This window comes from Aulostomus chinensis, chromosome 21 (assembly GCF_037954235.1).
Source record: "Aulostomus chinensis isolate RoL2024-O1b breed Wild chromosome 21, RoL_Achi_v1.0, whole genome shotgun sequence".
Classification (NCBI taxonomy): Eukaryota; Metazoa; Chordata; class Actinopteri; order Syngnathiformes; family Aulostomidae; genus Aulostomus; species Aulostomus chinensis.
The window spans coordinates 1884556-1908627 of record NC_141340.1 but is presented as its reverse complement, the minus strand read 5'-3'; the positions used below and the strand labels follow the sequence as shown (position 1 = coordinate 1908627).

Here is a 24072-nt window from a genome sequence, read left to right as displayed (position 1 = left end):
CCACGGCTGTAGAGGCGCCTGATGGACCTGCTGCTCCTGGTCCTTCTTAAGTCTGGGCTCATTTTTGGGGGGGGGGGAGGGGGGCTGCAAACTTTTCTGTAAAAATATTCACATTTTAAAACACAGGAGGCTTTAAAATGACATAAAGAGATGTGTGGTGTAAATCCAGTCTAGTCACGTGACATGGAAGCGAATTGGGAAAAGAGAATCAGTTTACTTTCATTTACAAAGATACAAAAGAAACCTTGTGTTTTCTCTTCCCGTCTTAGAGAAAAGCTGCACTTTGTTAAAGCGACTATGGAGGGATGGGGGGGGGCCTGCAGCAGAGGCACTTAGACCTGAAGGTGATTGTCATCGCGGAGCTGAAGCGCTATTGGCCCGTCCAGTATTTCCTGAGGAACAAATGGAAATGTCCACAAATGTTCACATTTTTAAAGAAAATGAACCAAAAAGGCCAGAAGTGTTCAGGGATGTATTAATAACTGACGGCCTCTGCTGCCCCCCCCCCCCCCCGGGAAGTCAGCCCGGTGGTTTGAGTGTGATTCTGCTGACAGACACTCACGACTTATTTGCAGTTTAATCATTGTGAACAGATGTGGCAGCTTAAAGCTGTCTGACGCCCCCTGCTGCCATCTTGTGGTCTCTCGGGAAACTGCAGCCCAGAGAAGCTCAGGAAAACAAACGAGGCTTTTTAGAGTTTTTGATTTTCTTTCTTTCTTGTGGAACTACGTCAGTTCTATCGCAGGCACCCTAACAGAGGAGCAACAATTAACATTCAGAAACTTGACGGGGACTCCGTCAAGTTTTCATGTGATTTATTATAAAAACTAACAACTCCAACTATTAAATAATTCAATTGTGTAAATCCCTGTTGATGCTGCTTTGTAGTCGAGAGGTGAAGAGGCTCTTCGATTATTGGTTCCAGGGTTTGAACGGCAGGTCTTAGAAGGGTGTTGGTCTGGCTCTTGGCCCACGGCCCCCCATGCAGGCCGGGTCTTGACCCACCAGTGACACCTTTGAGACGCTCCTGGCTTTAGGTCAGAACATGGCGGGTTAGTAACTCCTGCTTCCTGTTTCTGAACGGCTCCTGTGCTGATATGTAAACCTGAGTGTTGCCTGGCAACCCGCCACACCTGCTGACAACCGTTCTTTGACTCTTCGAGGGGAGCTTCCTTAGCAACAGTGGTTGCTAGGACTCGCAGCTGCAGAGGGGATGAAGGTCCATTCATGACCCGTCAGAGAAAAGCCTCGTGAGGCTCCACCCAAAGATGGATTCATCCTGTTGGTGGTTGCTTCAAATCCAAACCTGAGGGAATCGTAAACCCTGAAAACCAGCAGGACCCTCCTCTAAAGATGACGTCACCCACATCAGGTTTTTATTCTTTTCATCCCTGAGAAAGAAGCTGGAGGTGGGGGTCCAGTGTAACATGGGGGTCCAGAACATTCCCGTTAGAGAACTTGTGTGCTGAACTGAGTCTTGTAGTTTCCTGCCCTCTGCCGCCATCTTGTGGCCTCTCAGAAATGTTCAGCCTGAAGAAGCTCGGGAAAAGAAATGACACAACACTTTTCAAGTTTTTGATTTTCTCTTTTTTGTGGAAATATGTTACAGATATATTACAGGTATTTAAATGCCCCGAGGGAGAACAAAAAAAACAAAACATTTGGAGACACCAGAAACTAACAGAGGACAGCAATTTAACTGAGACAGTCCAGAGTGGATGGACAGGCAGAGTGGGCGGAGCCCGCCACACAGCCTACATTAGGAGACGTCCAATAAATACTGCAAATGTTGTTAATGCAACTTATTAAAAAAAACAAAAACCAACAACACAAAGATGGGGAGAACGGGGGGTTCTCCCTCTCAAGTCCTTTGTGGTTATTTAGCAGCATGTGTGTAGCTTCCAGAAACCAAAACTGGTGGGAAGCAATGAGCCGGCGCTGCAGTCAACCAGAGGTCAACACAAGAAAGACCAGTTGTTGGACTGTGAGAGAAGAAAGTGCTTCATACGAAATGCACACGAATACCAGATGAAGGGACCCTTCTGGACAGAGCAGCAAGACCAGCGGGGACGTTTGTCCCCCACCAGCTGACGTCACTCTTAAAGGAACACGCCAATTTTCAGGGAAAGTCTCTTGCTGTCCACCGTCCTCAGAGCTGAGACCAAAGCTAGTTAGCTTAGCTGTGAAGGGCGGTGGGTGACGTTGGCGTGGTCCTTTAACAAACTTAGTTTTAGTCAAAGTGGAAATCTTGAGTGTCTGCAACTGTGACAACTAGAAATGTCTCATTTCCACATTCGTACGTCTGGAGCTCGGAGCTCCGCCCAACCCGCCATAACTCACTGGTTTCCACTGGAAACCTCTGTGATTACGAAGCTCCTCCTTCTCTTTACTTCTGTCTGGTATTTAAACCTAGTACACTGGATCAACCGGCCACAGACTGCAGACGGGACGCTAGCTCAACGAAGCTAACAGGCTAACTGGGACAATCTCTTTGCGGGCCGTTGAACGTTCTGAACCGACTCCAGAGCGTAGGAACGCTGCCACGAGATGTTCTGGTTCAGTGAAACTACATCTGCCTGCACCGTGAGCGCTGTGTGAGACGTTCTGGTTGAGAGCAGGTCCGCCCCGCTTCTGCCTCCACTGTTGTAATGCAACTTATAAAATATATCAATAAAATGTCTTCTTCAATGGAAACTGATCGGGCCATGTACAAAAAGATTCATTCGTTTATATAAATTACACCAGTCTCTGATGATGATGATGATGATGATGATGAAGATGTCTCTGTTCCTGCTAATAACTTCCACACTAAGCACTTCCCCTCTCTCTCTCTCTCTCTCTCTCTCACACACACACACACACACACACACACACACACACACACACACACACTCCTGACTTAGCTACTCAACATGCTCTACACATTTTACCCACAGTAGAGAGGAAAACTCCGGTAAATGAACCTCTGCACGTACAGTAAAGCTACATCCTCGTGTCCTTCTCTTCCACGCTGTTTATGTATGCAAACCACAAGCGAGGTGCAGTTCCGGGCGATGGACGGAGGGCGACTCCTCAGCTTCAGCTGGTGACCCTCGCTAACCGCCTGTCACTGTAGCTGCCTTGTTCTGGCTCTGCTGCAAGTCCCCGGTGTGACTCCATGGACAACGCCCAGCCGGCGGGGAATGTGACGACTGACCGGAGGGGAGGGGAGGTGGTGGTGGTGGGGACTTCAACAGTCAAACCGCATCTCCAGTGAATCGTCAAAGCCCCTGCTGTCATGCCCAGCCCCGGACAGGAAGGCGGCGGTGACCGGTGCCCCTGTAGCCGCGGTGACGTTGAGTAGAGCGTTGCCGGGCGAGCTGGTGGCCGGGCTGCGGAGAGCCGCTGCTGTGATACTGGTGAGGTTGATGCCCAACGTGAGGCGGGTCTGTTCCAGAGCTTTCTCTGGCACGGCGAAGGCCTCCAGCTTCTTCTCTCCGTTAGCCATGTAAGAGTTCTGGCAGCCGCGGCAGATACAGTCCAGACACGCCTGGCGACAACAACAGCAGCCGTTAACAACAGGAAATAACCATCGGCACATCCAACACTTCAGCATCATGACAGGTTGAGTTATTATGCATCTTTGCAATCAGAAAATTGAGAACAAACGCCTCAGGAGTTACATTTTCATCAGACATTGTAACTACTAGCATGAATTCTAGCGGTTCTCACTTTGCGGTTGGAGTAGCAGGGGCAGCGCTGCCCCCTGCAGGTCAACACCGAGGGGTTCTGTGTGGCCCGGCCGCACTTACAGCCCTTCTTCTCCACAGGCTTCTTGTACAGTGGTTTGGAGGGGCTGGGCGGGTGAGTGAGGGGGTGAGCGTGGGGGTGGGGGGGTACCCGGTCACGGGGCTGTGCACGGGGTTTGGGGGCCCCCTGCCTGGCCTTGGCGTAGGCTTTCTTGGGACCCCCATGGTGCTCCACAGTCTTTTTAAGCGCCTTATTTGAGACGAGCATAGTCTTTCCCACTTTGGGGGGTCCGCCGTTAGGAACCGGTGCCAGGTGGGGGGGTGGCGTGGAAGTGGGAAACTTAGGCTCCTGTTTAGTGGTGGAACTAAGGTTTGGGTGGTGGGGGGAGCAGTTGGCACCTAAAGGAGGCCCCCGTAGGAGGCTGGAGATGGGAAGGGGATGCACCTTCTCGCTGTCACTTTCTGAGCGAGAACGTTTGCGGTGGCACTGAGTGGGGGCGCGGGGGACAACTGTGGCGGGCTGAGGGGGAAGCTGCAGTGAGGTGTGTGGGTGAGATTTGAGGGAGCGGGGGCTGTTCTTTGGGGGGAGGGAGGGGATGAGACGGGAGGAGTCAGGTCCAGATGGGCAAAGAGGTCCATTGAGGCTAGACTGAGGTATGCAGGGGCAGTCTGGCTGGGTGGTGGGCTCGGGGGCGGGGTCAGGGTCCGCGTCAGTCTCCAGAGTCCTAAGCACCTCCTCAACACTCAACAACAACGGCCCCCCGCCATGTTTCAGGTCATCCCCGAAAGTGCTGATGTCACAAAGGCCCGCCTCCCCGGTCCCTGCAACGCTCACACACACTGGGATCTCCTCGGGGAAGCTCTCCTGCTTGGCCACACCTCTGCCGGTTTCTATGGTGATGGGTTGCAATGAGTCCGAACTGACCAGCCCGTTACAATCGTGCAGTCCATTAACACTCCTGGGACTCACGCCCTCGCCTTTCCGCTCTGTGGGCAGAGCTTCGGTGGACTGAACCGCCTCTGAGGTGGAGGCCGTCTGGGACAGGCTGACTGACTCTGAAAAGTCCTCTGGCTCCGGCTCGCTCTCACCCAGCTGGAGACCCTCGTTGAGGATGGCCTGGAGGTCCGGCGAGGTGCTGGCGGCGCTGGCTATGTGAGGCGCAAGCGGTGACTGGGTGATGTAGAGACAGAGCTTCCTGTAACAGTGGACAAGCAAGGAGAGCTGCCGGTTTTCCTCAAAGCGAGAGTAGTCCTTACACCAACTACAGGATGGCTTCAGCTGCATCCTCTGACCCTTACAGCCGCGACAGACGTAGTGCTGACATGAGGAGTCGGTGGGGGCGATGGGGTCCTGCAGCAGGTTGCCTGAAGAACAGACCGAAGATAGAAACATTAATATTTCACCCTGACGGAGCTGAGAAGCTCACAGTGATTCATTCACTGACTTCCTCGTGATCCAGGAGAAACAATAGAGTCTCACAAGAAAGGAGGAATCTCAGCTGCTTCCTGATTCTCCCCCTGCAGATCAACTCAGCAAGTACACAGATGATGAGGACACGGCGGTCGCCGCCGAGAGCCGAGACCTTCCATGTGAGCTTAAGACAAAAAACTAAACAAATAACAAAACGGAAAAAAACCTGGCAGACAGAGTCTGTGGACAGCTTAGCACCTGCTAGCCGTCAGTCTCCATTAGCTTCAGGCTAAACATGCATGGCTGGTTCTTCCTGCACTCTGGGGTCACAAAGAGGAAATGGAGGAGGGAAACACACCTTCTCACTACACCTGTCAGCAAGCACCTGAGAGGCAAATCACTAAGAACCACTGCTTCCTCTTCTGGATGCCTCCTGCGCTGATATGTAAACCTGAGTGTTGCCTGGCAACCTGCCAGACCTGATGACAACCGCTCTTTGACTCTCTGAGAGGAGCTTCCTTAGCAACAGCGGTTGCTAGGGCTCGCAGCTGCAGACGGGGAAAAAAAAGGGGATGAAGGTCCATTCATGAGGTAGAGCCAACCTTCCTCTCGCTGCCCGTCTGAGAAAACCCACGTAACAGCAACAAGTCTATATTTAACACAAATGTATGGATGATCTATTATTCATGCGGTGGAGCTGAGCGCGGTAAAGCTGCTCTTCTCAAGTCTCTCGCAATCGCAGGGGCACAAAGATCCCAGTGACCCGCAGCCCGCTGGTGGGTTGAACCCACACATCCACATGCACACCAGCAACCTGAAAAACAAGCCTGACTTTACCTGAAGCAGCAGGCGACCAATCAGAGGAGCCGCTGAGGCAACGGTGAAGAGCCTTCATTATATATCACCCCGCCAAAATAAAAGATGCAACCTATTTACTACCGACTTGACGCAGAGTGCACACAGACAGGCTCATGGACTCCAACTACTGGTAACTTTATACTGCAACTCTCCATAAACCCTGTGTTTAATGAGCTCAGTCCCTCTTTCGGTGCTGTTGTTGTACATCCAGCCACCGCTGGTTGGGTCACCTGACCGTGGGTGCTGGTGCGGCGAGGAAGACTCCAGCAGCCTGACACTAAACATGAGGAAGGCCTGTTGGTCAACACCTAAAACGCTGCCAACCAGCACACAGAAGGGGGTGTGTCATGATGGGCGTAGCCCAGACATGTGATGCGTTCATGACACTCTGGGAATTGCTGTTCTAGTTTTTTTTTTAAAAAGTGACAAGTTTATTTTTTTACTATCAAAAACTGTACTACCAAAAAGATGACAAGTACAAGGTACAGGTGGGTCTGCAGTTCAAGGACCCTTGTAAAGTTCAGTGTTGCTTTCAGTTTCTTCCAGATGAGAGATTAAATGTTGAGATATTTGACTTCTAAGTGACAGAAATCCAGCACAGTCATGTTTTAGTACTGGAGTGACAAACTATAGTACTAAAACATATACTATTTTAGAATAATACTACATGAGAGGTGCTAGCGTCATCTTAAGAACTCACATATCAGATTTCTGTGTAATTTAATCCAGAACAGTGGTTAATATTTCCAGCCACACTATGATTCAAGTCAAATAGGCTTCAGCCAGCAGCTCAGTGTCTCAGGGGTCCTCGTGGAGAACAACATTTTGGGAACATTTTAGGACCCTGATAGAACGATGATATAACAGCATAATGAGGCGAGGGCAGCATTCAAGAGCGAGTCATTTTCTTAGGATAATTCAGACATAGGAATTAGGATGGAAAAATATTTGGATATTTAAAAGAAAAAATGCAGCAAATTTAACGACAAAAAATTTGAGGCCATGCTCTAATTTATAATAATAAAAGAAAAAAGGAGAAAAAAATTCATGTAAATGCAATGAGAAATAAACTGAGGTCAGGCAAAACAACAGAGTTCACCAGCAGGTCTCAGCTGCTTTAATGACTCAGTTCCAATTTAATGGGAAATAACTCCTTTAATCCATTCAGTATGTCGACTACGTGAATCTCTTACAAACTTGTTCTAAACGCGTAATATTAATAAATATCAACATGTAAAACACCACTGGAAGAAAAATCATCCAGCATCCATCCCGAGAAAGGAAGTGTTGGTTTATCTGGCCGGTTTATGTGGGGTCTTTCGACCTGTCGACCCCATGAACCCTGTTCCTTCTTTTAATTGGAGGCGCTGGCAGTTCCAGTTCTCATTGTTAGGCTACAAAATCCTTCTGAGTTAAACCCTGCAGCAGCCGATGGAAACGAAGAAGAATTCCATTTAAGCTAATATTAAACATGAATCTAATATTAGTAAATATGATTGATGGCGGTATCTTAGTTTTCCCAACAGCACCTGAAGGCAGCACTCGGTAAAGGCTCGCTCCCACTGCAACAGCTGACAACAAGGCGCGTTACCCCCACCCCCACTAAACTCACATTTACACACCGAAATTAAACAAACACACACACACACACACACACACACACACACACACACTCACCGCAGACCAAGCAGGACAGGGACTGGCGGAAGAACGGCAGCAGCTTGCAGAGCTCCGCGAGGGCCCGGGGGTCTCGGGGGTCGCACTGCAGCACCGAGCGGCTCGCGGACACGTAGAGGGAGGTCGCATTCACCGGGTTCATCTCAGCTGCCTGACCCGGGACCCCGGTCCTCTCCGCTCAGACGTATGAACACGTTAAACACTAAAAGTCACGCAATAACTCAACACAAACACACCAGCCAATGGAGGCGGCGGCAGACCCGCGCCCCCCCCTCCCCCGGTGCACGGTGGGCTCAAATCTCTGGTTTTCTGGAGGGAGTCCGGTGGCTTTGAAGAGGGCATAGATGGAAGCGTTCAGTACCCCGCCGGTACACCCGACGTGTGGAGCGGTCTGTGCCCAGAGCAGCCCCGGGTGCACATCCTCAGCCCGACCTCCAGCTCCCACAGACCCGGTGGTGGTCCCTCACGAGAGGGCCCGCGGTTGCTTCCTTCGAATCGGTTCGGTTCCGTACAGTTCGTGGGCTGCGGGCATGGTGTGGCGCCTTCCCGCCCTCCCCCGGTCCGGTAACCCGGCTTAGCTGGCAGCGGCGGCTCCGGCTCCAAATCTTAAACAGGGGCTTTCATGACAAAATCCTTCGGTTTGCAAAGCTTCCCCACCGGACACTTCCATGGCCAACACGCACGCTCGCCCCCGGTTCTCACGTCGGCCCGAGCTGGTTCCGTGATGTTCCTACACGGAGGCACAGGCGGCTCCGGGGTCGCCGGACAGTGCAGCCCCAACAGGCTCGTTATGGTCGTGTTATTGTTCGTAGAGGTTCATGGCGGCTCGACAACAAAACAGGCCGCTCCGGTTTGAAATCCTCCCCGCGGGTGAGGAACACCGCCGCCGGCTCTGTGGAAGGGAGAGGGTCCGGTGGAGGGGGGAGGTTGCGGTCGGTGGATCAACTATAATCTCGAAGCTTCTGACGATGTAGAGGAAAACAAATCAGCGGAAGCACCGGGCTCTGGTGGCCGGGGTAGCCGCTCGAGCTGCACCGGGAAGTCGGCTAGAAAACCAGGCCGCTTCCCACTTTTCGGGATTAGCGGAGCGCTCCGGTTCCTCTCCGGTAGCCTCGGCAGGGGTGTAGTAAACTAAATAAAGGGGTTAGCCGAGATGATGACTTCCTCCAGCTCCCGCTAGACCCCCGGAGTGACAGCAAACATCGAAAATGAATTAAATCCCTGTTTGTGTAGCTTGCTATCGTTAGCCGCGGAGTGCTGCTCGTACCGCCCGTCGCTTTTACACACATAAACAAGAGGGCGCTGTCGTCCACTTCTCGCGAGAACACGTGTGACGCGGTTAATTTAAAAATGGAAGACGTAAGTTAGGAGCCGAGGACGGTGGAACTCTCCTTTTTAAAATAAATAATTTACTTAAAATGATTTTTTAAACTATACTCCCTAATAGCAATCTGGGGCTCATGAGAGCCTTTGTACTCCGTGACTACAGAATACATTATGAACCAGCCACGCATATTTAGCTTGAAGCTAATAGTGACCGACAGCTAAACTGTCCATTAATGACCATTTGCAGGCTCTGACACTTGGCAGCTGAAGAACTGAAGTGCATTCGAACGTCACAGGGGAAACATTGTGGGCTTCCCTGCACTTACACACTGATGCACTGAGTTCAGCCATGAGAACTTGAACCTGCTGGTTGGTGTCAATTGTGCAAAATAATAGGAGTTAGTTCAGTTATTGAAAACATTTTTAAACTTTAAAAAAAAGTTGCTGTTATGCAGCAACACCACCAGGACATTTTACCTAAAATTTCTTTCCACTGTGTTGTTGTTGTTTTTTTTAATCAGTAAAATACCTGCAAACACACCTATGCAAAGGCCCACTTCTCCATCTTACGTCTCCCCTCCTCTTCCTCCTCCCAGGTCTCACATGGCGACTTGCTGACCAGCTGGGACTTTCCTGGTTGAGGGTTTTGTCGAGAGAGAGAAAAAAAGGGTTCAGTTTTTCCCACTGTGTTGCAAACTGGAACGCCTCCAGGAGACGTTAAAGGAGTGCAGAGCAGTGGAACTTTACCTGGAGAAAGATCTCACTCTTTTTGACCTCCTAACTGCTACTAACACAATCTAGTTATCTGAATAGTTTGGGGTCTAGATTTTTTTTCAAATTTTTGTTGAAAAAGTCAAGATTTGAAAGTGAAAAATAGGTTTCTGCAGTACAAATGGATGAGGAGACAAGCCTAAAATATACGGTGCCTTTAAGAAGTGAATCTGTACTCTAGAAACAGAACATAAAAGCATCAAATGTACTGCATGTTCACTGATGTGAATATTTAGATTTTGATATTTGTTATTATAGAAAAGTCAAATTTCCACTGTGGAAAACCCTTTTTTATTGGTCTGTGAGTGGAGACCCAGCTGCTCGCACTGAGCACATTCCAAATAAGGCACAGAAACGTCGAACGTCTTGGATGCGTCTGCCGCCACGAACGTGAGTGCTTCCTCTTTCTCAGCAGCGTTTCACGCCGTCATGTCTGTCCCAGGTTAAAACCGTCCCTGCAGACACTAAGAATAGTTGCTTGGTGAGTGGATGAGGTTTATTCTTGGCCGGCTCATGAGTCCGGGTGGATCCCCGCCGCTCGCTCACATGATGCTAAACTTGAGATGCTCACGGAGCTACAACTATGATTCTGACTCTACCACCTGATGCCACAACAAAGTTCTGAGGGATTTTTCCAAGTGTTCAAAACTCTCATTGTCAGATGTTTCCTGTTCATGGTTTTCTTTCACCAGCTTCTTTCTTTCTTTAGTTTGGGGTTTTTCTTTCATTCGTGAGTCCAGACAGTCAAACCCGCCTCAACACATTCCTCCTGGCTACGCCCTACGTTCTGAAAATCATAAATCACAAGAGCCTTTGACATCCAGCGACACCAGCAGAACTGTTACCAGCACTTCAGCCTGTGTGCACGGGTTTAATTGCATTTATCATCTGTTTTGCTAACTGTATTTATTGTAAAGCCCTTCCTAACGTTTTTAGATGTTGTCATCATAAAAGCTATCATCACCATGTAGAAATGAAACTTTTTTCTAAAGAAATACAGCAATGATACAGAATCTCCACCCGTATTTTGGAGTGTGACGTCTTGCGAGGTGTTTAGACGCTCCAAAGAATGACTTGTTTTCACTTGTTCCAAAGTAGCAAAGTACGAGACAGAAGGTCAGTGTGTGTGTGTGTGTGTGTGTGTGTGTGTGTGTGTGTGCGTGTGTGTGTGTGTGTGTGTGTGTGTGTGTGCGTCTGTCGTTAAGCCATCTAATTCAGAGAGGTCATAAATCTCTGGGTACAGATGTGGGCGGACCCCACCGCCCTGCAAGGAGACTCAAAGACAGTTAATAAATGAACTCAGAGAAGAGCAACTCAACAGCAAACGTAACCAAGGTTGAACTGAGTTCAGCTAAACTGTGACATCACCACAAACCTGGACAAATATGGTCATGATGCCACCAGACCCTGCTAGCTTCCGGGTCTGAGTCTCTCATCCCTGGATGTTGATGTTTTCCACTCCAGAAAGATGGTGAATGACAGGAACGGTTCCTGTTCTGGAGAGGAACTGCACTATTTAAGCTCTCTGATTCACTCACAGCCCTGAGCCACAGTCTGTTCTGCTGGCGTGCAGCGTTCCAGGATGTGGAGTCTCTCTGTCAGTCGATGGGTCTTTCTGCTCACCCTGGTGGTCGTGATGCTCTCCTCTGCCTCACAAGGTAATTAACTCCTGATTGAATGATGGTCTGGTGAACTGATGGTCAGACGTGTCTTCTGTGTTTTGTGTCTGACGCTTGAGGAGGGTCGCACTAAAGGATCTACTCGGACTGGAGGATCAAGGAAACCACTAGAGGGATGGAACGGTCACGAAGAACAGTGACCAATGACAGAACATCATCTTGAATAGTTCTTCTCATGCAGACGATACACTGCTCTGTTCCTCCGTAGTTCCGTCACCTACCTGTCTCAGATCACGTCTCAGCCTCTCGTCAACGTCCAGCAGCTGCTAGCCTTTTCACACCATGCACAGAAATTAGACGTTTTTTTATGGGTTCTGCTGCCACAGTTTTCCGGTATGAAACAGGAGAACCACTTGCACATTTGGTCTGAAGAGACTTAAAACAGTGACAGACTCTTTTTGTGACAAATATCAGGGGTGCTGTGAAGATGCAGCTGATAACCACGTGCTAACATTCACGGGGGGGCGTAGCCACTCCAGCTAACGCCAGTTTCGGGGTCCAGTTTATGACAAACTTCTGTTTGTCTGTGCAAACGGCTCCGTGTCTGGATTGTTGGCGTCACCGTGAATAAAAGCTCTGTGTCCTTGTTGCTGGAAACGTTCCAGGAGATAGTTCGCTACATCGGAACTTATTTGCAAAAGTCGATTCCATCGCCCATAAATCAAAATAACTACTGAATAAGAAAAAAAATCACCGGTGTGCCTTGAGTCCCCAAGTCTAAAAACTATGTTGCAATATTTATGTTTGCATCGTTTTGTGTGTGTGTGTGTGTGTGTGTGTGTGTGTGTGTGTGTGTGTGTGTGTGTGTGTGTGTGTGTGTGTGTGTGTGTGTGTGTGTGTGTGATGGTCTGGCACTGCAGGGGACGCCTACGTTCCGATTGTTGGTTTATCCTGTTGTAGCAGCGTCAGCTCCAGGAGGATCGAGAGAATCAAGCAGTGTTACGAGCAGAAACCACGAGACGGCTGCAACCATCACGCCTTCCTGTGAGCACAACGCTCTTCTGACACACTAAAAGCAAGGCGCCTGGATGTGTGGCGCTAGGAAGCCCCTTCCTCACACCACTAAGTGTTTACTTTCCAAACCAATTTCATTCTGGACTGTGAAAATGTCCTGGTGCGATGTGTTAATGAGCCAGGAACGTCTTGTCCACCATCTTTAATAAATTCAACAGGGGAAAAACAAAGAAAATGTCTGTGTGTGTCTCCTGTTGCCAGGATCGTCACCAAGAGGGGCAAACAATGGTGCATCAGTCCAAACTCCAGGTGGCTCAAAGAAAAGAGGGAGAAGGTGAGAGTCAACCATGAAGACACCCGCTACCTGTAAATAAATGACAGCGCATCAGCAGCTACTTCATCTCTGGACAGTGTAGCTGCTGTTGACCGTCAGCCTCTGTTAGCTTCAAGCGAACCCTACGTGGCCGGCTCTCGCCGCATTCTGCAGGAGGGAAAACATCTCAGTCAGTCAGTTGTGAGTTCTAGAAAAGCCAAAGTACCCTTTTTGGGTGGAACCGATACAAAGACTCGGGTGTTGCAGAACGGCCATCCGACCCTGTAAAGAAGCCATGTTGGTGTGGCGGTTCCCCCTCTGACCTCACACCATGAGAGGACAACCTCTGAATGTCAGACTTGCACCTTCTCTCTCGTTCTTCTTTCAACTCCTCTGTTTCTTCTCTACGTTGCAGATGCAGCTGCAGTGTCCTCCTGACCTGTCTCTAACAAACATGATCCGGTAAAAGGAAGCAGACCGAGGAGCTACGCATCAAACTTCCTACAAATTTACTATTTATTCCTTTGACATAAATATCTATTTAATGCTTATTTTTGTACTTTTTGGTGTTTTTTTTTAATTTTTGCATCCTGGAGCCAAAAATAAATGACTTGAATGGATTTAAAGTGTGACTCACCCATGTTTCCTCATACATGTTCTGTCTGGTTTTGACCTTTGACACGCTGAGTGTTCGCTGCATGACTGGCGATTTCTGGCTGACTCACCTTTCTTTTTAACCAGACAGTGAGTTGTTGTTTTTTTACAGGTTTAAAAAAGAAAGAAAGAAAGAAAAGCATTTGGTCTCCAAAGACAAAAACACAAACCTTTAGAGTTAAATCCAGAGTTAAGTCCCCCACCTGGAACGAGATCTGTGTCCCATGGACGACATGAATGATGGACAGAGCGCAAAGGTCTAAACTAGACTTTCACCATTTGGGGACATCGAGTAAATCCAGTGTTGCTGCAACAAAATGAGCAACAGGTTAATCAGCTGGGACACAGTGACACTTGAGATCGCCAGTATCAGCGCCTGCAGGACTTCTATTGCCCACTTGGAGGCGACAAAGCTTTGGTAACCCTTCAGTGGCCACATTGTGACATCCCTATGGCAACAACTGAGGACCCTGAGGTGGTTAGAACACGCAGCTCTGGACGTGCTGTGACCAAGACGACGGCAGCAGCAAGAAAAAACTCATATTAGTGAAGTATCAAATGTTTGATGCATCTGTAACTCAGAGGCACCAAAGACACGAGGTAGATTTTCATCAAACTTGGAGGAGGGGCGGAGCCTGGGCCAAGGTAGAACACCTTCAGCTCAGGATGAGTTACATTATTTACACGGAGGTACCGAGCTGACGCGGCTGAGTCAGAGTTTGGTGAGGAAGAGTAATGATTTTTTCTTTGAAACATTTGTGTCACCGAACTACGACTCAGCCGCATCAGCTCGGCACATCCGTGGTTTAGTTCTGGAAGCCACCGGGGTCACAGGGCGGGGACAGCGGGAAAGTGGCCAATCATGGACAAATGATTGTTGCTGTGCTTTCTTTTTCTACACTTAGTTTTTCCAGCTTTTCCAGGAGAGCACAGATCCAGGAGAGCACAGATCCAGGAGAGCACAGATCCAGGAGAGCACAGAGCCAGGAGAGCACAGAGCCAGGAGAGCACAGATCCAGGAGAGCACAGATCCAGGAGAGCACAGATCCAGGAGAGCACAGAGCCAGGAGAGCACAGATCCAGGAGAGCACAGATCCAGGAGAGCACAGATCCAGGAGAGCACAGATCCAGGAGAGCACAGCCAGATGCCACTCATGCGCGCATTTGTTGACTTTTGTGCCTGCGGTGAAGAGAAGGGCTCGTCGTCACTGATTTGTGTGCGTGTGGGTGGTTCAAAGTGCTCGTGGAGTGTAATACACGCGGGTGGAGTGTAATACACGCGGGTGGAGTGTAATACACGCGGGTGGAGTGTAATACACGCTCATGGAGTGTAATACACGCGGGTGGAGTGTAATACACGCGGGTGGAGTGTAATACACGCTCGTGGAGTGTAATACACGCTCGTGGAGTGTAATACACGCTCGTGGAGTGTAATACACGCTCGTGGAGTGTAATACACGCTCGTGGAGTGTAATACTTTGGCATAAATTGGACGCCATAGGTTCACCTGCTGACACTTCCTGCTCTGTTACCACCCAACCTGCACAGTCTCTCTGGACACGAGCCCCTCCACCTCTGAGCCGTCCCTGTGGACGCACCATCTGGAAACTTGTATTTCTTTAACTGTACGTCTACATGACGGCACAGAGTACTGCACTTTGGTATTTCAGGCTTCTTTTGATGGCAGCCCGGTGGAGCAGTGGTCCTCACTGTGGCCCCCCAGCAAGAAGGTTGTGGGTGGAGCCCCGGCTGCAGCACTGGGTCTTTCTGTGTGAGTCTCCATGTTCTCCCTGTTCCTGCGTGGGTTCTCTCTGGTACTCCAGCTTCCTCCACAGTCCAAAGACATCAATTTGGGGACCAGGTTAATCCAGACTCTAAATTGACCGTAGGTGTGAATGTGAGTGTGAATGTTTGTTTGTCTCTCTATGTTGGCCCTGTGATGGACTGGTGACCTGTCCAGGGTGAACCCCGCCTCTCGCCCATTGACGCTGGGATAGGCTCCACCCCCCGTGACCCTTGATAGAAAGGAATAAGCGGAAGACAATGAGTGAGTGAGTGAGGCTTCTTTGCACCTCTGGTTGGATGTCAGCTGCATTTCATTTGCTCCGTTCCTGTACTTTGCTGAATGACGAGCTACAAATCTCCTCATCTAAACTCACAGTGGCACTTTTGCATTGCTTTTACTGCAGAAGTATGACGGTGCACTGAAAATGGAATTGTGTCAAAATCTGTCAGGGTGACTGTTATATACCTTTTTATATAGTGTAGTTGTACTGCATATCCAACATTGTTTTATGCTAAAAAAAAAGAAGAAAAGAAAAGAAAAGAAAAGAAAAGAAAAGAAAAGAAAAGAAAAGAAAGATGTCTCCTACTTCACAACAAAGTCCAGAAGCCACGTTCACTCACAGATTCTGCAGTTCTGCTGTCGTGAGTCTCGTCTCCTCCTTGGCACTTCAGTGAAAGTCTCAGTCTGGCATTTTGCAGCAAAGACAAGTAACAACAATAATAATGACAACAACAATAACAATCATAATGATAATCATAAATAAACAAATGTCAGGTCAGGTTTATTAGTGTGGCCCCAAACCCCAACCAAAGTTCTGTCCTGACTGTCCAAGTAGAGCAGGTCCAGCACCTCCCTCCTTCAATGAACCTCCACCCAACAATTCTCCATCAGCAGCACATCCTGCAACAGCAGCCACCAGAACCTTCCTTTACCAGCAGGAAGGTGGAGCAGATCCAGGATCAGTGGGGACCGAGAGAGAGCAGGACAGAGACAAAGACAGAGAATGGAGGGAGACAGAGAGACAGAAGGAGAGAGAGGGACAGAGATAAAGAGGGAGAGAAAGGAGGAGAGACTCATGGACAGAGACAAAGACAGAGAGACAGAAGGAAAGAGAGGGACAGAGATAAAGAGAGAGAGAAAGGAGGAGAGACTCATGGACAGAGGCAAAGACAGAGAATGGAGGAAGACAGAGAGACAGAAGGAAAGAGAGGGACAGAGAGAAAGAGGGAGAGAAAGGAGGAGAGACTGATGGACAGAGGCAAAGACAGAGAATGGAGGAAGACAGAGAGACAGAAGGAAAGAGAGGGACAGAGAGAAAGAGGGAGAGAAAGGAGGAGAGACTGATGGACAGAGGCAAAGACAGAGAATGGAGGAAGACAGAGAGACAGAAGGAAAGAGAGGGACAGAGAGAAAGAGGGAGAGAAAGGAGGAGAGCCTGATGACAGAGGCAAAGACAGAGAATGGAGGAAGACAGAGAGACAGAAGGAAAGAGAGGGACAGAGATAAAGAGGGAGAGAAAGGAGGAGAGACTGATGGACAGAGGCAAAGACAGAGAATGGAGGAAGACAGAGAGACAGAAGGAAAGAGAGGGACAGAGAGAAAGAGGGAGAGAAAGGAGGAGAGCCTGATGACAGAGACAAAGACAGAGAATGGAGGAAGACAGAGAGACAGAAGGAAAGAGAGGGACAGAGAGAAAGAGGGAGAGAAAGGAGGAGAGACTGATGGAACATGGAACTTCCCCTCAGCTTGAACACTGGACCGGCTTTGGCTTTTCCGTGTTTGTGATGTCATAAATTCCGCTTGTTGGCGTCAGATATTCTCTCAGTTCGTTCCTGGCATGGAGGTCCAACGGTCCACTGTAGGACGGAGGAGGAAACGTAGACCAGTTGGGACCTGAAGAGTGTCAGTGACCAGACAGCACACTCCCTCATCGAGTATATTCTAGTATATTCTAGTATATTCTAGCGTACTATAGTATATTCTAGTATATTCTAGCGTACTATAGTATATTCTAGTATATTCTAGCGTACTATAGTATATTCTAGTATATTCTAGCGTATTATAGTATATTCTAGTATATTCTAGCGTATTATAGTATATTCTAGTATATTATAGCGTATTATAGTATGTTACAGTATATTATAGCGTATTATAGTATATTATAGCGTATTGTAGTATATTATGGCGTACTATAGCATATTATGGCGTACTATAGTATATTATGGCGTATTGTAGTATATTATGGCGTACTATAGTATATTATAGCGTACTGTAGTATATTATGGCGTATTATAGCATATTATAGTATATTAAGGCGTACTATAGCATATTATGGTGTACTATAGTATATTATAGCGTATTGTAGTATATTATGGCGTATTTTAGCATATTGTAGTGTATTATAGCGTATTATAGTATATTATAGCGTATTGTAGTATATTATAGCATATTATGGCATATTATAGTTTATTATCATGTATTATAGTATATTATAGCGTTTTATAGTATATTATAGCATATTATAGTATATTATAGTGTATTTTAGCATATTATAGTATATTATCGCGTATTATAGTATATTATAGCGTTTTATAGTATATTATAACGTTTTATAGTATATTATAGCGTATTATAGTATATTATAGTGTATTATAGCATATTGGCGCGTATTATAGCATGTTATAGCATATTGTACTGTAGCATATTATATAGCGTTTCACATAGTCAGGTGACTTATTTGATCTACAAATTCAAATTCGCCATCTGACACCTGGAAACACACATCCTGTGCGGTGGAGGGAGGATGAGCTGATGCAGCATCTGGTCGCCTGATGAGTCCTCTGCTAGGAAGATGTTACTGATCTCTGTGAAACCTCCCTACCACAGGGGCATGACGCGCCTGGCACATGACCACGTCATCCTTCCTCTTCAGTGGAAGTCCAGAAACTGCTTGACCCTTTACTTCTCAATTTCTGCTTTTTGAAGGAACTTCAAGTAACTATAAGAGCAAACATCAGGAAGCAATCGAGACGGACTGATGAGCCGTAACCCTTGCTGACACAAGGGAGCCGCCACGACACTGTTGGTGCGCTGTCATTAAGTCAAATTCCCATTTCCAGTAAATCCCGATGTTCTTCTGAACGTGCCTTTTCTACCAGCTTTGGATCGTTGTAACAAATGACTAAGGTTCACTTTATTGAATGCGTTGCACATAAACTGCATGCAGTCGTTCCAAAAAAAAAAAAAAGTGTAATTAATTTTTGTGTTTTATAGTTTTTTTTTTTGCTATTAAAATCTGTCTAAACATTCTTTGGAAATACTTCCTGTGGTTTAGGACCCAACCAGCACAACAGCATCCCTGAAGTACATTTTATGAAGTATAGTAAAAGTTCAAGTACATTTCTTAAGTATAATTAATGCAGCAAGTATGCTCATATCAGTGCACTTGTCTCTGATCAGTGTATTAAAATGTAAACTTTAGGTATACTTCCTTATACGAGCGGCACTCTTTGATGAACTTCCTTTTGTCACGGTTTGACCGACCAGAATCAGTGTCCGGCTGAAAACCCCCATAATGTCAATGTCTAACAATGTGCGACTTTCAATTCGGGAGTCGTGGTATTTATACATGCTTACCAAGTAAAGAAGAACCCAGAAAGCCTGTTGGGCCTCTCAAGTACTCACTCACAGATTATTTTTTTCCCCTCCTGCTTTACTTGGTGACTCCAGAAAGCAGGAAGAACCAGCCACGTATCGTTAGCTTGAAGCTAATGGAGATTGACGGCTAACAGCAGCTGAACTGTCCAAAACTGAGCGGATCATCTGGTACAACCCACGTCTTCTCTATCCGGCACGGTCAGGTGGTGGCGCTGCTGCAACCTACCTGACCTGACGTGGGTTATACTGGACCGCCCACTCAGTTTTGGACAGTTTAGCTGCTGTTAGCTGTCAGTCAAGCTAAGGACACGTGACCGGCTCTTCCTGCAGTCAGAAGCACCTCTCTGGTTGGAACATTCATGTGGGTTTGCTTGAACCGATCAGTGAAAAGTCAAAGACAGATCTTGGTCAAACCTGTTGAAGAGACACACTCAAAATTTCTTCCGATCTTTTACCTGCATTTTGCCTCCACACCCCAAAATTTCCTGAACCACGTCATGTCAGACATCTTTATTTGTACGCGGGAATTTCTACGCGTGAAAAATACCCCAAGACTTTCAACTGAGAGTGAGCCACGTTGGCAAAAAGGAAAGTAGGAAGGAACTTCAGACTATTTTAAACTCTTCACCACCAACAACAAAATAAAGGGAAGCGTATCGGGAAATGCATTTGACTTCAGGATTTCATCACCCTGCTCTTTCCTGACTGTGTGAAAGTGGCGGAGCAACACAGACTCATCTTCATAGCCTCCTTTAAAGTCAAATTAAAAATGTGTTTCTTCTTCTTGGATCGAGGGTTCATCTCTGGATCAGACCGGGCGATGGCCCAGACAGGCTGCAAACAGACGCTTTTGCTGTTGCTAGCTGCCAGGCTCCATTAGCGCTGAGCTAAGTGCACACTGGCTCTCTCTGCGTTCTGGAGGCACAGAGATGTGAGGTAAAGACAAAACCGTCTGAAGGGGCCGCAGGTGAAGTGGCTTTACTTAACCAGCAACCATGAACCACTGGTATGACTGGTATTACTGGTACAGGGACTCAAATCAGTCTCAACCTTCAAGCTGCCAGCTGAGCCCTCAGACGCCTCCATTTTGTTTTGAAGGGAGCAGCTTGTCCTCCACGAGCTTTTACTCTTCCAGCCGTCTGCTATTTAGAGAAGGCAGCAGACTGAAACTCCTCTGCTGGAAGCTTCTGCTTTTGCTTTGATTCACTTCCTCCTCACACGTCTCCATTCTTAAATCCATTCAGTTTCATGAATGAATGATATGAAGCTTCTGTTAGCTGCTCCTGCAGTCATGCTGAGAGTCTTTTCTTTTTTTTAACTTCATACCAACCTGAGATAGGAAGTATAAATACTGTGTTACTGTACTGAAGTGGATTTCCCAGGTATCTTTACCTGACGACGAATCGTCCTGACGACGAATCGTCCTGACAACGTTTTACATTTAGTTGCTCCATTTCAGCACAAATGTCTGCTCTTCCAGCCCGGTGACCGAAGGTGTGGAGAGCAGACGGACTCGCCGAGGTCTCGCCCTGTCGCCATCAGACGTGAACCCAAATTTCCCCTCGCTGGTTCTGCTTGTTTACAGTCACTTCAACTTTGTACAGTACCTCTGCTTTACTGAACTACTCTGAAGTGTGGGGCCAGTCGCCTGGTATTAGAACCCTTGCGGGTCATAAGAGCTGGCACTTTGCCGCCCCAGGTGTAAAATCCTGGAGTTGCTGTTGTCTGCAACTCAACATAAAGAACTGGCCCTTCATCAGAGGCTCTTTAGGACCTTAATTTACTTTTGAAATGAAAGTCGTTCCACATGGTGCCTTTCACCCAGCGACGGATACCAGGAAACATCTGAGAAAATAAGTTGTGCTTTCGTTCTAATGACTCATTTTAATTCTGATTCTTTTTGCCTACTATTATTGTACTGTTAGAATTCTAGATCTGAGGTTGATGCTTACGAAGGCTGCGCAGTTTCTGACCACTCAGTCACGATCAGATATCCTGAACAACCCTACAAACTGTGACACATGTGATACTCAGATATACTTCTGAATCAACGCGGTGCAACGTCCTGACATGTCCGTTTGTCACTCTGGCGAGTCTTGCTGTTGCTGAGAACAATAACCACATCCTTCACAAATGAGACATCACAAAAATGAGAAGTCAACTCGAAAAAAGAGGAAGCAGACGGTGGTATTCCAATTGATTAACTTATTTTTACTGACGAGTACTTTGTGATAGAGGTTTCCTGGACGTGAGGGGCTCATGACGCATCAGCACACTGAACATCCTGCCAACAACCTGACACACAAACCGCACCAAAGCCATGAATTTCACCTGTTGGAGGAAAGAAAACAGGCCAATAAAATCTGGAACCATCAGGGAGTCAAACCCCAGCAAAACGCCAGCGCCAGACACACAAGCAGAGGTTCCAATCCAGTACATCGAACATACACAAGTACTTGTTTGTAAAAAAACCCAAACCAAACCAAACCCCCAAAAACCGAGCAGCTAACTCGCGCTGTGCATGACGGAGCACAAAGGGACGAGATCCCATCATGGGTCATACCTGACGACGACCCGGAGAGTTTGTAAGGGGACATTTCTGGACAGGGGTGTCAAACCGGTCCAGTGAGCGCCGTGTGGCTGCAGGTTTTCATTCCAACCGAGCAAAAGCAGCACCTGATCCAACAAACGAGCTGTGAGGACGCAGCCTCGTTGATTCAAGTAGAATCAGGTGTTGGTTTGGCTTGTTGGAATGAGAACCTGCAGCCACACGGCGCTCACTGGACCGGTTTGACACCCCTGGTTCAGCTGCTGTTAGCCATCAGTCTCCATTAGCTTCAAGCTAAGTATATGTGGCTGGCTCTTCCTGCACCCTAGAGTCACTAAGATATAATGAAGGAGGAAAAAAACATCTCCACACTTGTTGATGAGTACTTGAAAGGCAGAATACACTTTTTGTGCCCCTCTAAGCTCCTAATGTCTTTGGACTGTGGAGGAAGCTGGAGTACCAGAGAGAACCCAGCAGGAACAGGGAGAACATGCAGACTCACCCAGAAAGACCCCGTGCTGCAGCCGGGGCTCCACCCACAACCTTCTTGATGGGGGCCACAGTGACGACCACTGCTCCACCGGGCCGCCCTGGATCAAAAACCCACAAGACCTATTTCTAACTACTGTGTTCATCTCGCTCACCCATGACGCCTCTGTGGCGGAGGGATACGCCTTCCGAGAGTTTTCTGGATGGTGATGTTCTCACCTGATGTTCATCAGTGCTGCAGAACACCAGACAGATTTGTCTACTTTAGTACGTCAACTGCTGGAAATGAGGCCGTTTGATAAAAAGCACTCTTCACTTTTCACTCGATGTGTTGATGAACTGACTGATTAACTCAGGGCTTTCATGTCGAGTTGAGGTTTTGAGGCCAGCAGGATGACCTCCGCCCTGCGAGGGATGTCCAACACCCCTGAAAACAGTTCATCCCATGACTACATTTTCCAAGTGTTGGCATGAAGAAAGTTGTGGGTCACTTCGTGGAAACTCCCTCACATCATTGGGTCACTAAGTGAAGTGAGTGGAGAGAACGGAGAGCAAAAACCAAGAAGGAAGATGACTAACCGGACACGCCACTTCTGCTTCTCAGGATTTAAGTACCGCGCGGCTCCGGAGGGTTGTCAGTTTACTGGTTTCTCTGAGAAGGAAGAGAGAAGAAGAGTTTTCCTAATTCACTATTTATTTCAGTCTCATTCATCTTCCTTTCAAAAACAAAATGAACAGTGGAAGCCTGCTGAAGAGTGCGCTGGTCGCCTTCCTGCTGGTGGCGCTGGCTGAGTCTGGGCCCATCGGTGAGTTTGTCAGATGCGTTTTTCTCCTACGAGCTGTTAGACGTGACATTGAAGCTGATCTCCCTCCTTTAACGTCCAGCAGAGAAGCTCTGGGAATGCTGCAAGAAGGTCAGCACAGAGAGGATCCCCGAGCCCATCCTGGACTTCCTGGTGCAGAGGCCCTCCGGGGCCTGCCTCCCCGCCGTGATGTAAGTGAGGACGGGATCTTTGTTCAAAGAACCTGAAGTTTGGCATCTTTTCTCCTGAAGACAGAAACCCAGCCAGTAAATCCTAGCAGCTCAAAGCAAACAGAGCGCTGAGCTGAATTTCCTGGTGTCGAGTCATCGACAGTTTGAAACAAAGTGAAATCGAGTGGTTTGCTGTAACCTGCGCTGGCGAGCTGGGCAGAAGCTGAGAGCGGCAAGCTCAGAACCGTGACTCCATCCCGAGTCGTTTCAGACGAGTAGACAGTTTTTCCATCAGAATCTTGACTCTCTCCGACAGCAGGCTCAGTTCTCAGTGACAGGTTTCTGCTGCGCTGCGCATTTTACACAGTAGAAGTACCATTCTAGTATCAAATCAGGAGATCAGCAGGTCGTCCCAGAATTTGAGTCAACGTAACTTTTGTACAGCTCTCTAAAAATGTGATGAAACTGATAGTTGGAAAACAGCTTATCTGATTCTTATCTTTATTTTTGCAACATTTGTACGTTTGGATTTGTTGGTGTTTCCCTTTTTTGAGTACTAATACTGCGTTCGTCATTCTTGCAGCTTCCAGACAGCAAAAGGTCTGTACTGCGTCAAAGGCGATGCTCCCTGGGTTAAAGCCAAGGTTATGGAGCTCCAGTGAGTTTCATCCCTTCATTCATTCCTTCATCATCCCTTCATCCATTCACTCACTTGTTAGTTCACCAACTCCCAAACTAAACTTCTTTCTCTTTGTCTCTCAGCAAAGCCTCAACTCAGAGATCTACTGCTCTCAGAGTCGCCACCAACACGGTGTCCCTCCTCTCCGTCATCACATCCACCGCCTCCCCCTCCTCCACCGCCTCCCCCTCCTCCACCGCCTCCCCCTCCCAGAAGCCTTAAACTCTCTGAGGACCGACGAGCTCGGCCGCCATCTTTTGGCCTCACGAAAAATGAAAATGACCACGAATCTTTGGCCTTGATACAAACTTGCACTTATGACTTTACCAATGTTTAGTTTCTTTTAATGATAACTGAAATTATTTATTTGTTTTCATGAATTGACTCCTACTGATAGAAGTATTCATGTATTTATTAGCATAAAAAAATGTTTACGAGGCAACTGGATCAGTTCCTTGAGTGTGATATTTTATTATAAGTTCGGCTGTTTAATCTGTGATATTTATTTATTTTAAATTATTTGTTGAAACGTTTTGGTCAGAAATAAAAATGATTTTCATCAGAAGAGC

General features: G+C 47.7%; 3 protein-coding genes across 7 annotated transcripts; 2 read left to right on the top strand and 1 right to left on the bottom strand.

Annotated features, from left to right (window-relative positions):
• Positions 1-2767: 2767 nt before the first annotated feature.
• msl2b (MSL complex subunit 2b) lies at positions 2768-8976 on the bottom strand. 2 transcript variants are annotated; one of them, XM_086191759.1, is made up of 3 exons: positions 7675-8976; positions 3712-5093; positions 2768-3529 (listed from the first exon to the last, which is right to left on the bottom strand). In XM_086191759.1, the coding sequence occupies exons 1-3, from the start codon at positions 7814-7816 to the stop codon at positions 3230-3232; spliced, it is 1824 nt and encodes a 607-aa protein (XP_086047885.1). In that variant the 5' UTR covers positions 7817-8976; the 3' UTR covers positions 2768-3229. The 2 variants fall into 2 exon arrangements, with proteins under 2 accessions (XP_086047885.1, XP_086047886.1); XM_086191760.1 differs by having other exon boundaries at positions 7911-8976.
• Positions 7747-13351, top strand: LOC147241326 (uncharacterized). 3 transcript variants are annotated; one of them, XM_086191763.1, is made up of 6 exons: positions 7967-9369; positions 9597-10161; positions 11312-11429; positions 12311-12434; positions 12666-12738; positions 13133-13351. In XM_086191763.1, the coding sequence occupies exons 3-6, from the start codon at positions 11354-11356 to the stop codon at positions 13181-13183; spliced, it is 324 nt and encodes a 107-aa protein (XP_086047889.1). In that variant the 5' UTR covers positions 7967-9369; positions 9597-10161; positions 11312-11353; the 3' UTR covers positions 13184-13351. The 3 variants fall into 3 exon arrangements, with proteins under 3 accessions (XP_086047888.1, XP_086047889.1, XP_086047887.1); XM_086191762.1 differs by lacking the exon at positions 7967-9369 and adding an exon at positions 7747-7858 and having other exon boundaries at positions 9597-11429; XM_086191761.1 differs by having other exon boundaries at positions 9597-11429.
• Positions 13352-22503: 9152 nt separating this feature from the next.
• LOC147241325 (uncharacterized) lies at positions 22504-24062 on the top strand. Of its 2 annotated transcripts, none has more exons than XM_086191549.1 (4): positions 22504-22657; positions 22740-22845; positions 23408-23482; positions 23587-24062. In XM_086191549.1, the coding sequence occupies exons 1-4, from the start codon at positions 22582-22584 to the stop codon at positions 23723-23725; spliced, it is 396 nt and encodes a 131-aa protein (XP_086047675.1). In that variant the 5' UTR covers positions 22504-22581; the 3' UTR covers positions 23726-24062. The 2 variants fall into 2 exon arrangements, with proteins under 2 accessions (XP_086047675.1, XP_086047674.1); XM_086191548.1 differs by having other exon boundaries at positions 22737-22845.
• The last annotated feature ends 10 nt before the right edge of the window (positions 24063-24072 follow it).

Excerpts from the sequence above, each read along its gene's own strand:
- msl2b (XM_086191759.1), bottom strand. The coding sequence starts at position 7,816 with ATGAACCCGGTGAATGCGACCTCCCTCTACGTGTCCGCGAGCCGCTCG. Across the intron at positions 5,094-7,674 it reads CCTGTCCTGCTTGGTCTGCG|GCAACCTGCTGCAGGACCCC; the intron begins GTGAGTGTGTGT and ends TCTGTTCTTCAG. Across the intron at positions 3,530-3,711 it reads CCTGCTACTCCAACCGCAAA|GCGTGTCTGGACTGTATCTG; the intron begins GTGAGAACCGCT and ends TGTTGTCGCCAG.
- LOC147241326 (XM_086191762.1), top strand. The coding sequence starts at position 11,354 with ATGTGGAGTCTCTCTGTCAGTCGATGGGTCTTTCTGCTCACCCTGGTG. Across the intron at positions 12,435-12,665 it reads TGCAACCATCACGCCTTCCT|GATCGTCACCAAGAGGGGCA; the intron begins GTGAGCACAACG and ends TCCTGTTGCCAG. Across the intron at positions 12,739-13,132 it reads TCAAAGAAAAGAGGGAGAAG|ATGCAGCTGCAGTGTCCTCC; the intron begins GTGAGAGTCAAC and ends TCTACGTTGCAG.
- LOC147241325 (XM_086191548.1), top strand. The coding sequence starts at position 22,582 with ATGAACAGTGGAAGCCTGCTGAAGAGTGCGCTGGTCGCCTTCCTGCTG. Across the intron at positions 22,658-22,736 it reads GGCTGAGTCTGGGCCCATCG|CAGAGAAGCTCTGGGAATGC; the intron begins GTGAGTTTGTCA and ends TTTAACGTCCAG. Across the intron at positions 22,846-23,407 it reads GCCTGCCTCCCCGCCGTGAT|CTTCCAGACAGCAAAAGGTC; the intron begins GTAAGTGAGGAC and ends TCATTCTTGCAG.